Here is a 15,653-nt window from a genome sequence, read left to right as displayed (position 1 = left end):
TAAATACCTTTCAGGGTTATGTTTTAAAAACTGTAACACAAATCCAAGTTTCTTCTATGTCCTGAATCTATGGATCTACGCCAATTCTGTATTTAGGTGTATTAATTATGGAATATGGAAGATTATTAAGCCAGTATAGTCTTCTCAGACTCTTAAGATATGGTCTAACATTTAGTCAAAACTCAGACATTTTTCGGAACCCAAGTTTATTCTGGTAAAAAGCCTCAAAAGTGGGCCTTGAATTTTATCTCTGATTACAGGCATATCCACTACAAATTATAGAATTCATTATTTAAGGACATATTTATCCATGTGAAAAGCAAGTAGTGAAAAGATGAGCACTCAATATGTGAGGAATAAGCATTTGCTCTCAAATATACCAAATATGCCAAATTTTGTTAAAATGAGGTGTGTCCAGTTACTCTAGTCATACTGGCATTCTACTATATTAAATATTTCATAGATCTCACTGTTTCAAATATCATAAAAAGGTGGACTTCCAGTTTGACTTTAACCATCTTTTCATTACTTCGAAGTTCTAGTAATCAATGACATTTAAGCTAAAGGCAAAGGGTTTCTTCAGAATTACAATTAGGCAAACTACAACCCTGAAGAGAGAGATATATACATATATATAAATATACATACACGTAATATATACACACATTTTTTTTTCCTGGAAAATTTCATTATAAAAATCATCTGCTATTTATTTACTAAGTCTCACTATTTTCGAAAGCACCTCTTCACCTTTTACTTAGTTGACTCGCTATCCCAGGACAATTACAGCGGGGCACGATAGCCTAATAATTTAAGTTTCCACATAAAAAAGCAAGCTCAAAGAACAGATGCACTCTCTTCTGCACCTAGCAACAACAACAAAAAAAGGAACGACAAAAACTTCAAAACACACAGGGATTCTGGAGGGCAGCTTAAGGTTCAACCAAAACGTGTTGTAAATCTGACCCCCGGAGTCCGTGGCACTGACAGTCACTCAACTTTCTTTTTAATTTTCCCATTGTGCTTTTTCTGGTACCACAGGCAAGACGTACCTATATATCAGCAACGATTCGGAATGCCTATTTCCTTTCTAGAAATTCTCTCGGTTCAAGGCCGGGGGCCGCGGTCGTAGCATGGGCCGGGGAGCCCGGGGCAGCGGCGCCAGCCACCCGAGAAAGCAGAACCACGCACGGCACCCGTTCCTGGCAGGCCTGCTGTGGCTGGTTCCCGAGTCCCTTGAGGGCTGCAAGGGCAGCGGCAGCAGCAGCCATGGCAGGGACTCGGGAACCTTTCCCCTGCCTCCTCCGCTAGGCCTCGAGGGGTTTGCTTTTCACATGGCCCCCGAGTGGGGGCGGTGGGCACAAGGTAGTGGATGCAGCTGCAGCCGCAGCGGCGGGCCAGGAGAGCCGACTCTTCGGAACCCGACCTCCCAGCGGGCTGGCAGCAGCACCTCGGCGGGGCCCTGGCTGGAGCGCCGACGGCTCCGCGGGGAAGGCCACCTTCTCACACACCACATCTCTCCCCTGCCTGCCTCCTTCTCCGTTAGCGCTACCGGTTGGCGGGCGGGGGAGGGGAGCGAGGCGCGTTATTCCCGGGGAGCTGGAGGAGTGAGGGGAGGGCATCGCTTACCCGCGTTACTGAGGAGGAGGAGGCGGTTGGAGTGCGGCGCTGCGGGGCGACGGCAGGGCTGGGTGGGTGCAAGTAAGAGTCTTACGAAAGGGAATTAACCCCATCACCAGCCCGGACACCGGCTCCAGCGGCAGCCGCGGCTGGCAGAATCCCGCCCCTTCCCACCACGCACTAGCCCCGCCTCTTCGTTCTCTTTGAGGGGCAGTAAACAAATCAAAAGCTGTACATTCCTGGAGTGACATGAGAATCATCCAATCATGCCTGGAAAAATGGCCTTCTCTCCACCCCTTTATCTCCTCCCGGGCCGCGGGAGAGCGGAGCCAAGTCTTCCTCCACCCTCAAGGGAAAAAGAGCCAATCGGTGCTTAGTAACCGCCCTTGAAGGACGCAAAAGGCAACCAATGGGAAAACTAAGAGGACAGCCATTTTGCCCACTTGTAAAAGAGCCACCTTTTCCCACGAGTTGGAGCTTGAGGTCGGGGGAGTTCTGGGAGTTTTACTGACCTGGAGATATTGGAAAGACCACCATATTTCTTCAAGGAGTGTTTATAATGCTTTATAGGAGTAAAGGAAAATTTTCATCTTCCGTGTGGGGGGAAGAGAGGAACGCTGCTTAAGAGTTTGGCTCCTCCCCTTAGCGGTAACGGGCTCTAACCCCAACACCTGGTTTCTCCAGCCTCACTTGGGAGAAGGCGGCGTGATTGTCCTTTTGGGTGTGGAGCAAACTACATTTCCCAATGCGCTTTGCTCCGGCCCGTAGCCTTTTCTTCGTTACTTCCCGCGGGGCCTGACGGGAATTGTAGTTCTTTGCAGGTATCCATGCCTCCTCGTTGGCCAATGAGAAGGGACAAATTTTTGAATGATTTGGAATTTGGGGCGGAGAACTAGTTGTTGCGAGGCTGTGGTGAATCCTTGCCACCACTTTACCAAAAGGGATAAGGGATAGGAGAGGTTGGTGGTCAGAGAAGATTTTTCTCCGAACAGCGTAGGAGTTTTAGATTCCTGGTATTTGAACTCTCTTACTTTCAGTTTGTCCCTTTGAAGTCACTTCCGCTTTGGGGCGGACACAAGCCAAACCTGTGGCGGGAGTTGGAGATTCTTCAGCACATATACCAGGTGTGGCCGTCTGCGAGTGGCGTGGCGGGAAAGTCGGTAGTTTCTTGCATGACAGATAGTAAATTGAACGGATTTAATTGCATTTTGTGAACGAATGAGTGAAATGGGATGTGGGTAGTTCCCAAGTCCGTAATGCCATTCTCCATCCCTAGTCTTCAATCCCAGAGTCTCATTTTTCTTGTTTTTATTTTTAATTTTACTTGTTCACTATTAGATTGTACCTATATATGTGTGGAGGGTACCTCTAATGCCTTTTAGCCGCTGTCGGTGTGTGAAGCATGGCCTCACCTTTACGTCGTTAGTTTGACTAAAAAGAACTGGCCCTCAAGTTCTGAGCTAACAACCACTTCCATAAACAAACTTCTAAAGACAAGTTCCAAAAAGAAAAGCTATAGAACGGCTTAGATTTAATATTCAAGAATTGTGCATTTATCTTTCTTTTAGTAAAGCATACATCAAACAAATGGCTACAGGTGCCACTAATACACTGATGAATAAAGACATCATTTAAATATTTGGGAGCCCGTAACCTAACAAGTTTAACGCAAATAGGTTTTGGTTTTGTATCCCCTTCTGGCTGCAAAATTGAGTGTATTTTTTGCTGTTGGACGTTCCTTTTGAGGTACCTTGGGAAAGTCATTGAATAAAGGAGATGCAGAGTTATCAGGAAAGGCCTTTCCTCCCTAAGCCTAATGGCTTTCATTCTTAAACTCTTCCTCATCATTTTGACTGAGACTTCTTCAGGTAGTCTCAGTTTTTTCTATGGTTTCACCGAGATTTACTTTTATAAATCATTTCGTAAATATTTGTTGAGCATTTATACTATACTATATCAAACTTTGGAGATAGAGCAGTGCCAAAAAGACAGGCTCCTGTCCAAAAGCAGTGAGGAAGACAGAGGCCAAACAAAATTAAGGTAACATACTCGTTATTTTAATCTCTCATCTAAATTAAGTCTTCATAGTCATGTTTTGTGTGTTTATTCTGTCACCTCTTTCCATTTTACCTGTGGATTAAAATAAGCGTATTTTCTCTATTTTTTTCTTTACTGAAGTACTAATAAGTTTCCAATACTCATGGTGTTTATGCACCAACTAGATGATAAATTTTATAGTGTAATCCTTCTAGATACAAGAATGTAACCATACCTTTGAGCCAACAGTGTTGCGGGTCCACCAGACAGAGCATTGTCTCTTGTTTTTTAATGCAGTTGGAATTTTCAGTATAATTTAGTGGTATAGTCTTCTGCAGATGCTTAGAGGTTCTTTTTGCTTGTTTGTTTTTGTTTTGTTTTGTTTTTTGTGAGCTCTTCCAGTGAAAACTAATAAATAGTAATGATGGCCATTGTTTTCTTGAGTGTTTCCTCTGAGCTAGGAATGATGTTAAATGTTTTAAGTACATTTTCCTTGCAATATTTTGCAAGTACTGTTACTTGACGTTTTATAGTGGAAAAAATTGGGCCTCAGTGAAGTTCAATCAGACTTTAAGACCTTACCTTGGTCAGTAAATTTTAGACATGGGATCCTGGCATGGTGCTGGGACCTCTCAAGGGGGTCGCCTCATGGGGGACCTCTGCAGCGGAGATATCCCTCCTGATTTTTAACTGCCACTTGTGGATGTGGGGCTATTCTCTGTCTCATTCCTGAGCTCATGACCACTGTTCATCTGCCTCTCAAATATTTATTAATCTTCCAGTGTATGCCACGTAGTGACAGAGAAATGTAAAATTCTGTCTCAGGATTCTGGAACCAGTGGTGGCTTTACTTCCTTTTTTGAGCTGTCCTTTGCCATACATTTAATACATATTCATTGTATTTAAAAACACAGGAAAATATATTTTTTAAAAAATAAAAGTCATCTGTAATTCTATTGTCCAGAGATACCACTATTAAATTTTGGTGAACATCCTTACAATCTCTCTCTCTAATGGGTACAGATGTGTATGAATGGTATCATGTACTTTACTCATTTGTAAACGTATTTTAACTCGACAATAGGCTGTGGATATGCCTGAATAAATATATTATCGTTTTTATGGCAATTTGGTATTTCATTGTATGCCTCTAACATAATCAGTTCTTTGTAAATATTTATATTATTTTTTATGAACTTTTTTTTATTGTGGTAATAAACAAAATTTACCATCTTAACCATTTTTAAGTGTACAGTACCATTGTGTTAAGTATATGCACTTTGTCACGCAACAGATTTCTGGAACTTCTTCACCTCGCAAAACTGAAACTGCTCATTGAACAATTCTCCTTTTACACTCCCACAGCCCCTGGCAACCACTATTCTACTTTGTGTTTCTAGAAGTTTGACTACTTTAGATACTTCATATAAGTGGAATCATGCAATGTCTGTCCTTTGGCTTATTTTACTTAGCGTCATGTCCTCAAGGTTCATCCATATTGTAGCATATGACAGAATTTCCTTTTTTTTTTTTAAAGGCTGAATAATATTCCATTGTACATATACGTGGTACGTTTTATTTGTTCGTTCATTTGCCAATGGACATTTAGATTGCTTCCACCTATTGAGTATTGTTAATAATGCCGTAATGAGCATGATGTGTAAATATTTCCAAATCTTGTTTTCAATACTTTTGGTGTATACCCAAAAGTTGGATTGCTGGATCAATATTAACTTTTAAGAGCAATATTTGTTGTGAGCTCCATCTTTGTATGCTCGTCTGATTACCTCTTATGTCTATCTATTTTAATATAGAATTATTTAGCCACAAATATTCTGTAATTCCTAAATTGCTTTTTAGAAATCTTGTGCCTATTTTTTTCCTAATTACAGTATTTGAGAGTACCCATTTCCCATTGTTATTCTATCCAATCTGATTGAAAAAAATGATCCCTCTAATTTGTATTTAATTGAATTCTGTTGATGTTAAGCATCTGTTATATCTTTGTTGTACATTGTTTAATCTCTTTGAGTAGCCAGCCTATTGTTACCCATTATAGTCTTTTAATAATTTTAAAGAATTGATTGCTTAGATTTTTAACTCTTTGTCACATATTTTATAAGTCTTCACTCCATTTTGAAATTTGTTTTTTTACTTTTTAATGCTGTTTTCCCATGACATGATTTAAATTATTTTAGTGTTGAAATCTGTCTTTTCCTTTATAGTTTCTAGTTTATTTGTGATGCTTAGATATTTGTGATGCTTAGAAATTAGATAATAAAATAATATGTATATGTAAATTTGATTTGTTTTTACATTTAATTTTACAATTTACGTATACTGTTCTCTTTCAGTGTTCTGTCTTTTCTTTGACTTGTACCATACCCATTATCTTAATTTCCTGTAACTTTATGTTTTGATATCTAGTAGATAAAGCGTGCTTCCACACTTTTTTAGACATTTTCTTGTATTTTATTAGATAGATTTTTGGTATCATTTTGTCAAATTAAAAATAAATCTGTGCTTTCATATTTTAACAAAATACAAGTTTGAGGTTTATATAGATACTGAATACTAAAAGAAAGGAAAGTATTTCAATTTATATTAACAATACAGAATTTTTTATAGGTACAGTCAAGGCTCAATGGGGCATTCCGTGCTCTGTAAAACATGTTTTTATTACACAGGTGAATCTAAAGACTTACAGTTTAAGAGCACATCTACTTTTTAAAATTATATAATTACTTTTTATACAGAGGCTTGCATTTTATAGGTGGCTTCCTATAGAACCGATAACTTCTGAATGCTTCATTCTAGTTTGTAACTATTTATCCTGCTGTACCTCACAGCCTTTTCCAAGTATTTCAAATTCAACATGTCCCCTAAATCTGCTCCTCTTTTATTTACTCTCTGTCTCATTTGTTTATTTGGTCAAGAAATATTTATTGAGCTACTAAGAGAGGTGCTGTGTAATGGTCAAGAGGGTGGGCTACAGACTGCGGAAGTTTGATTCCCAGTTCTGCCATGTACTCCTCCTTGGGTGACCTTGCACAGATTAGTGCCTTAGTTTCCTTATCTGTAAAAGTGACATAATAAAATACCTGTGTTGTTGGAAAATTAAATGACTTCATATATGTAAAACACATAAAATAGTGCCTGACATAGTAAGTGTATATTGGTTTTTTTATTAATATTGTTTCTGTTGACCTGGCTAATGGTAGAGTACTGGAGTGAAACAGTGATGAACAAGATGGTTTGTGTTCCTTGACTTTACGAAGGCGTCTTATGAGGGAGAGATAAAATTTAAGTAAACAGATAAAAATAATTTCCAATTGCAATAAGTACTTTAAAGAAACCAATTGATAGTAAGGAAAACATGGAGGAGTCCAGTTGGGAGCTTTGTAGTACTCCAGTTGAGCAGTGGTGGCTTGGGATAGTTAATGGCAATGAAACTGGAAAGAAACGGATACATTTGAGATATATTTTAGGAATAATTGATGATTAATAATACCTGGATTTAATTTGGTCGTTAAGGGAGAAGGAGAAATAAGGAATGAACCCAGATTGCTGATTTGAGTAACTTGCATGGTTGTACTATTTCTGAAAGAGCAGGGATCACACAAATTTAGTGGAGAAATTGAAACATTGGTTTTGGATATATAGGTTAGAATGTCTATGAGATCTCCAAAATGTCAGGTAGGTGTAGGAGTCTGAAACTAAGAGATTATAAATTGTAATACGTGGATTATCATTTTTTTTTTTTAAATTTTTTCTTTTTAGGCGAGGCAACCCTAGTTGACCTCACAGATTAAAAGACCTTGTCAGTTTACAATCCCTTATTTTTTAAGCCTACAGCACCTGGTCTTCCTAGGTGGTCTCCCATCCAAGTACTAACCAGGCCTGACCCTGCTTAGCTTCCAAGATCAGACAGGTTTGGGCTTGTTCAGGGTGGCATGGCAGTAGACTACCTGGACTATTTATGATAGCCTTCTAAAAGTGTGTCCCTGCCCCCACATTCATTATTTAGTTTGACAAGGTATCTTTATAAAACAGTGGCCTGATTAAACTCTAGGAAAACTTCCCAATTTCTTACAGAATAAAGCACAAACTCTTTTAGCATGGCATATGAGAACCTCCCTGAACTGGCCTGTTTTTACGTCTTTACCACTTGTCACAGGCATCTTATTTTTTAGCTATACTAAACTGTTTACATTTTCTGAAACTTTGTGCTTTTGCAAATATGGCTTTTTTCTCCCTAGAATATCCTATCTTGATTCTTCTCCATCTGCAAACTTCACTCTTTCAAGTTTTAATTTAAGAGTTACATCAAATATTTATATGAGGTCTGTGTACCAAGCATTTTTCTCCTAAACGAAGCCCTCTTTGATCGCTTGCTGTGTTACACAGAGTTAACATTCCCACTTATGTATGGTATTTTTATACATACTTCTTTCATAGCACTTATCGCAATGTGTTGCAATTATTGTTTTATAACACTTTTCTGTCCTAGATAGGACTGGAAGGTGAGGCTACAATGACACAAATACATCTTTGTATACCTGGTACCTTCTGCAATGCCTGGTACATAATAAGACACTATGATACATCTTTGTATACCTGGTACCTTCTTTGATACCTTCTGCAATGCCTGGTGGCATAATAAGACACTATGATACATCTTTGTATATCTGGTACCTTCTGCAATGCCTGGTACATAATAAGACACTATGATACATCTTTGTATACCTGGTACCTTCTGCAATGCCTGGTACATAATAAGACACTAAGAATGATTTTAAGAGGCAGCATTGCATCATGGCAAAAATTCAGACTTTTAAATTAGGCCAATCTGAGTTCCAGGCTTAACATCATCAATTGCTAACTGGGGGTACACTATATCTCTGAACCTTATTTCTTATTCTTAATGTGAAGATAATATTTATCTTTGTAAGTTATTTTGAGAATTACAGATTTTCTAGAATTTCCTAGTGTAGTGCCTTGCAGAAAGAAGTCACTCAATAAATGAGAGCTATTTTTAACATTATTCTGAAAACTGTTGCTTATAGAATGAAAGAAAGTGTCCTTGCTTTTAAGGTAGTTAGATATTAGGGCAGTCAAGTGACTTTTAAAATATTGCATAGTTCTATAATTTACTGAAATTTATCTTTTATTAGATATTCAGTTTACTGACAAACGTAATTTCAATTGATTAAATTTAGGTTGTAGCTTACTAAAAGTCTATAAATATAGCTATATCAGATATAAACGTAAATAGAATGTACACTGTGATATAAGCATGGAGTATGTTAAAGTTTAAAATAGATCAACTCTGAAGAGTTTCTATGATGAATATGTGACTTTGTGCATAATCGCTGAAAATATTTGAGTAGATAAGTAGATATCTTCATTGACTACCTTTTCAAACTCATAATCACAAACTTTTTTGTTGTTGTTTATTTGTTTTCCCGTGAGTCTGTGGCTTCTGAAATCCATGTAGTTTAAAGCAGAGGTATCCAACAGACCTCCATATTTACTACCTATAGGAACTGGCAATATATTCAAGCCTAATTTGTATTTCCAATGAGGAATTTGGAATTACTTACATTATTACGTGGTTACTTCCATACTTACTTAACTGGAAAAAGGTATTTCCCAAAGATATAAGCTTCTAGTTTTTCTCCCTCACCTCTGTCCACTTAACAGTGAAATGGGAAAAGAGAAGGAATGAGTAATCAAATCTTTTATCCTTGGTCACCCAAGATTTGGCTAAGATATTTCATTTTCACAACATTAACTTTGTGTCTATGTGGCCAAATTATCATAGTAATTAGGTCCATTTCCATTGATAATTTTTATTTTACTAGGATGAATTTATAAAATTTAATTATCTAGATTAACTAAATTAATTTTTAAATTGAACAGATTTGCCTGATACTATGTTTGAGGAAGGATTTTCCATATGTAAGCCTCCTTTCTATCTTAGAACTTTCTAAGGTATTCTAATACCCTAATATCCTAATATGAAACCCTAATCTGTATTTAAGAAACTGACCCTCTTTAATCTTAATCACTCTACAAACAATGTCTCAAATTTCTCATAACTTAAATTTGGCTTGCTGTCTTCCTGTGTACCTAGGGTGGCTTCTGCTTTTGAGTGTATATCCCAGTTAACAGAAAATGCAAGTTTATTAGTTGCTGGACAGCTGTGTCTCATGTGAACTTTATTTCCACATTAGTTCAGCTATGCACTCCTATGGACCCACCTTATACTTTCTCATCTCTAGGTGCTATTCTACCTCTCATCTCTAATCATGTTCTCCCTGTTCTTTGAAGCTTTAAAAACAAATGATATTGAATGCTTAGTGCCAGGCACTGCTTTAGGTTTATGGACTATACCAGGAAATAAATCAGACAAATATCTCTGTCCTTATGGAGTTTACATACTAGTGGGGAGAGACAGACAATAAACAAAAAATAGTGCAGAGTTTAAAGCAGGAATACATAAGGATGTCAGTGTGACGAGAAAAAGTGAGATAGGTAACAAGAGTTGCAGTGGTGGACATATTGTAGCAGGACTTATAAACCATTACTAGAATTTTTATCAGTAAAATCGGGAGCCACTGAAGAGTTCTGAAAGTGATATGATCAGGCTTCCTTTATCTCACTTGTTTCTATATTGAGAGAATGGCGGGAATGATGTGGAAGCTGGGCTATCAGATTCTTGCAGGAATACAGACTAGATTTGATGGTGGCTCAGATCGAGTAGATTCGAAGGTGGTAGGACATGGTGGGATTCTGGGTATATTTTGAATGTAGAACCAACAGGAGTTGCCAATGGATTGGACGTGCAGTAGAAGACAAAGGGAGGAGTCATAGCTTTGGTATAAGCAACTGGAAGGCTTGAGAGAAAGATCTAGAGTTCAGTTTTGGTCATGTTAAGTTTGAGATGTCCTTTAGACTGCTAGGTAGAAATATTTGGTTACATATATGAATCTGAAATTCAAGAGAGCTCTTATCTCCATATATAAATGTTGGAGTCATTGCCGTAGAGATAATATTTAAAGCCAAGAAACTAATTAGATCTTTAAAGGATAGAACAAAGGATTCTAAGAGCTGAGCCCTTCTGTACTCTAACTAAAGAGGACAGGGAGATGAAGAAGAATGAGCAAAAGTTTAAACTGAGAAGGAATGACCAGTGATGCAGGATAGAAACCATGAGGATGTGGCATTCTAGAATCGAAATGAAAACATTTAATGAGAAGGGAATGACTTACTGATAGGTCCAGTAAGATGAGACAGAATTCTTTCCTGTTGTATTTTACTTCCAGTTAAGGGCCTTTACATGTACTCGTTGGATTATTGTCTGTATATTTTTTAGGTCTCAGCTTTGGTATGAGCATCTCTTAGGAAGCCTTCCAAAACCCCAAAACTGAAAACAGCCCTCTTCTATCTTTCCTTAACACGTAATACTTTCTCTATAATATTTCTTCAAAACTGCATCTATTTTCTTTGTTATTATATATCCAGAGCCTTGCACAATGTCTGCCCCATGTAAATACCCAAATATATTTTGCTGAATGCAAGAAAGAATGAAATTTAGCAATGAAATTTATTAGATGATTATTTTTTAACTAATTCTTTTTAAGACAAATATTTTGACTATTTAAAATAGATATTTCCACTGAGATTTAGCCCTGAAGCAGAAATGGAAATTCCTGTGCTGAAAAGGGAACAAAGACCCAGATATATGTGTTACCTGTGCCACTAGCTACATGATCCTGGAGTTTCATCTTTTTGGATCTCATTATCCAAACTTTCAGATTCATTGGTATGTGTTAAGCCAGAGTGTTTGATTTTTTGCGTTTTTTCAGTTAAACTTTTGATTTTGAGATCACTGTATATTTACATGCAGTTGTAAGAAATAATGTAAAGAAATCTTGCATATCCTTACCCAATTTCCCCCAGTGGTAACATCTTGTAAAACTATAGTGCAATGTCATAACCAGGATATCAATACAAGACAGAGAACATTTCCATGTCACAGGGATCCCTCATATTGCCTTTTTATAGCTACAACCACTTCTATTCCTCTCCACCTTAATCCCTGGCAACTATTAATCTTTTCTCTATTTATATAATTTAGTTATTTTGAGAATATTATGTGAATGGAATCAAACAATATATACCCTTTTGAGATTGGCTTTTTTCATTCAGCATAATTCTCTGGAGATTCATCCACCTCATTGTGTGTATCAGTTGCACCTTTTTATTGCTGAGTAGTCTTCTATGATATGGATATACCATACTTTGTTTAACCATTCACCCATTGGAGGATATCTGGGTTGTTTCCAGTTTTCGGTTATTATGAATAAAACTACTGTAAACATTCATGTTTATAGGTTTTTGTGTAGACATAAGTTTTGGTTTCTCTAGGATGAATATCCAGCAGTACAATTGCTGAATTATATGGTAATTACATGTTTAGTTATTTAAGAAGCTGTCAAACCATTTTTTTCCATCTGACTGTATGTATATTCCATCTTTTTAGAAGCTTATATCAAGCCAGGATTTGGGGTTTTTTGTTTGCTTGTTTGTTTGTTTTGGTTTTTGTTTGTGTTTTAAATCTTTGGATAAAGCTTTACTTCTTTAATGCTCTGTAGCCATACAAACTTTCATTTGAATCCTGGCTATCTCACCTGCTGTATTATACTTTCCTCATTAGTAAACAAGAATACATGTATCCTAGCATTCTTAGGGGGATTAAATGACAAACATATGTTCAAGTTCTTGGCATGTAATAAACACTATTATATGTTGGGCACTCCAGAAATATTAGTTCTTTCCCTATCTTCAGAACTGATAACAGCCTATTTTTGCTGGTATTCATGCTTCAGTGGCATATGACATCATCTCAAGAGTTTGCTTATATTATAATCAGTTCTAATCTGTTCACAGCATTACCACTTTTAGATCTTTGTTTATTTTTCTCAAAAATCTTTTATAGTTTTTTATATATAGGTTTTTCACATCTTTTTTAAAAATTTATTTAGGATATTTTAGTTTTTTTGATGTTCTTGAGAATGGTATCAATTTTAATTTTATTTTCTGATTTTTGCCTCTACAGTTGATTATGTATATTGATCAAGCATTCATCATCCTTACTATATTTGCTTATACATCTACTAGTTTTCCGTAGATTGTTTTTGTTCTATGTACATAATCCTATTATGTCATCACTAATTAAAAATTTTTTTCTTTTCTTTCTCTTTTTCCTTTTGCCTTATTCAGCTCCTCTGTTTCCAGCATTAAAATAAGAAGAAATAGGCATATTTGTGTCTTTTCTGATACTGCAGGAAAACTTTCAACATTTTACCTTAAGTATGGACATCATGTGAAGGAAGTTCTCTCTTATTTTTTCTATGGCAGGAAACTTTTGCTCTGAATGGATTTTTATTTTTATTAAATGCCCTTCCCACCCCCCACCCCCGCACTATTGCAATTACATACAAATTTTATTCTTTACTTTGATATTGTAGAGAATTACAGAGATTGCATTTTTTTCACAATATATTTCTTAACAGCTTAATTGGGATATAATTCACATGCCATAAAATTCACTCATTTTACAATTCTGTGGGTTTTGATATATTCACAGAATATTGTGGAACCATCATCACAAATCTAATTTGAGAACATTTTCATCACTCTAAAAAGAAACCCAGTACTCATTAGCAGTTGCTTTCTCTTCTCCACTGCACTACTCTCCTCCATCCCCCGCCCCAACTCCAGCCCTAGGCAACCACTCTTACTTTTTGTCTCTACAGATTTGCCTAGTCTGGACCTTTCATATAAATGGAATCACACAATATGGTCCTTGTGACTGGCTTCTGTCACTTAGCATAATGTTTTCAAGGTTGATCCCTGTTGTAGCGTGTATCAGTATTTCATTCCTTTCTATTATCAACTCACTATTGTATGGATATACCATATTTTCTTTCTTCAGTCATCAGTTGATGGACATTTGGATTGTTTCCACTTTTTAACTATTATGAATAGTGATGCTATTAAAATTTGCAAGTTTTTGTGTGGATGTATGTTTTCATTTCTCTTGGATGTGTGCCTAGGAGTAGTATTTCCAAATCTTAATTGTATTTAACATCATGATGAACTGCCAGACTATTTTCCACAGCGTCTTCACTTTCATACATTTTCATAAACAGTGTTGGAGGGTACTAATTTCTCCACACTTTTATCAACACTTATTATTATCTGTCTTTTTTATTTTAGTGACCTTAATGGGTATGAAGTGGTTTCTAATTGTGGTTTTGATTTGCATTTTCTTAATGACTAGTGATAGTGAACATCTTTTCATGTGCTTATTGGCTATTTGTATGATTTCTTTGGAAAAATGTTTATTCAGATTTTTTGCCCATTTTTAAATTGAGTTGTCTTTTTATTATAGAGTTGTAATTGTTCTTTGTATATTCTGGATACCAGTCCCTTGTGAGGTATAATTTGCAAATATTTTCTCCCCATCTATAGGTTGCCTTCACTTTCTTGGTGGTATTATTTGCAGTTTTTAATCTTATTGGAGTCCAATTAACCTATTTTTTCTTTTATTGCAATTATTTTGCCATTGTATTTAAGAAACTATTGCATACTCTAAGGTCTTGAAGATTTACTCTTAAGCTTTCTTTGAAGAATTTTATAGTTTTAGCACTCACATTTTAGTCTTTGATCCATTTTGAGTTAATTTTTGTATATGGTGTGAGTTATAGGTTCATCTTTATTCTTTCATATGTGGATATTTAGTTGTCCCAGCACTATTTCTTAAAAAGACCATTCTTTTCCTATTAAATTGTATTGATACCCTCATCAAAAATCAACTGACCATAAATTTAAGGGTTTATGTCTGGACTCTCTCTTCTATTGATCTATCTATCTAGCGACCACTGTCTTGATTATGAAGCATTGTAGTAAATTTTACAACTAGAAAGTATAAGTTCTCCAAATTTGTTCTATTTCAAGATTGTTTTGACTATTCTGGGTCCCTTGCATTTCCACATGAGTTTTAAGATCAACTTGTCATTGATTGAGATTTGAAAGTTGAACCAGCCTAGTATTCCTAAAATAAGCGTATTTTAGTCTAGATTTCTTATTTTTAAATTTATTGCTGTATGTGGTTTGCTAATATTTTGCTCACCTATAAATATGAGAAAATGGCTTGTATATATCTTTTTCTTATATTGTGCTTGTCAGATCAAGTTTAGGCTGACTGCACAGAATGAACTTAAAAAGAATATTTCTGTCCTTGTACCAAATGACTGGTTTGTTTATTTTGTTCTTCAGATCTTCCATATCCTTATAGAATTTTAATCTGCTTGTGTAATCAATTACTGAGAGAAATGTATTAAAATCTCCCACTATAATTATGGATTTTGCTAGTCTGCTTTGTTTCCATCAAAATTTCCTTTTATTTCTGTTTGTTTTGCCTTATATATTTTACATATTTTTAGGTTATGTTTATCTTTCTAGTAAATTAAACCTTTTATCATTATAAAATACTCTTTATTTCTAATAATTTTTTTGGCCTTCAACATATGTTGTCTGATGTTAATAAAGCTACACCAGCTATATTTTGATGTGTATAATGTCTTTTTCCATTCTTTACATTCAATGCTATGAATCTTATTTAAGATAAGTCTTTTTAAAGCAGCATATAGATATTAATTATTAAATCCAGTATGATCATTTTTTCTCATAATTGATATTTTTGGTTCATTTATTTTTAATATCTCTTATAGTTCACGTATTCTCTCTTGGTCTATACCTATTCTGCTGTAAATCCCATCTAATAAGGTTTTAATTAAAAAATAAAAATAAAATTATTTCCTCAAAGTATGTAATTTCCCTGATCAGCCCTTTTCTCATTAGTCCCAAAATAAATCTCTTGGTAGTATATTTTAACAATATCTGATTCTTCTCAACACAGTGCT

The 15,653-nt window shown here is 35.9% G+C and overlaps 2 protein-coding genes and 1 pseudogene across 25 annotated transcripts in view; 1 reads left to right on the top strand and 2 right to left on the bottom strand.

Moving 5' to 3' along the window:
- Nucleotides 1–2,261, bottom strand: part of R3HDM1 (R3H domain containing 1) — a 168,569-nt gene extending 166,308 nt beyond the window's left edge. For 14 of the 19 annotated variants that reach the window (XM_039874540.1, XM_039874545.1, XM_039874546.1 and 11 more), the window contains exon 1: nt 1,630–1,800. The gene's annotated coding sequence lies outside the window, so the exon portion shown is untranslated. Of the gene's footprint in view, nt 1–1,629; nt 1,802–2,132 lie in introns of those variants that run through there. The other 5 variants (XM_039874554.1, XM_039874557.1, XM_039874558.1 and 2 more) reach the window with 3 other exon arrangements.
- Nucleotides 2,262–2,335: 74 nt separating this feature from the next.
- The window catches only part of ZRANB3 (zinc finger RANBP2-type containing 3), a 279,275-nt gene continuing 265,957 nt past the window's right edge, over nt 2,336–15,653 (top strand). For 3 of the 6 annotated variants that reach the window (XM_039874536.1, XM_039874534.1, XM_039874539.1), the window contains exon 1: nt 2,861–3,660. In XM_039874536.1, the coding sequence (XP_039730470.1) occupies nt 3,437–3,660 (224 nt within the window). In that variant the 5' untranslated portion in view covers nt 2,861–3,436. The other 3 variants (XM_039874537.1, XM_039874538.1, XM_039874535.1) reach the window with 3 other exon arrangements.
- LOC120612103 (uncharacterized) lies at nt 7,504–7,622 on the bottom strand (annotated as a pseudogene).

This window comes from Pteropus medius, unplaced genomic scaffold (genome assembly GCF_902729225.1).
Source record: "Pteropus medius unplaced genomic scaffold, Ma_sr-lr_union100, whole genome shotgun sequence".
NCBI classification, from domain to species: domain Eukaryota; kingdom Metazoa; phylum Chordata; class Mammalia; order Chiroptera; family Pteropodidae; genus Pteropus; species Pteropus medius.
The sequence above is the reverse complement of the archived record's forward strand: the minus strand, read 5'-3'. Positions and strand labels throughout refer to the sequence as shown.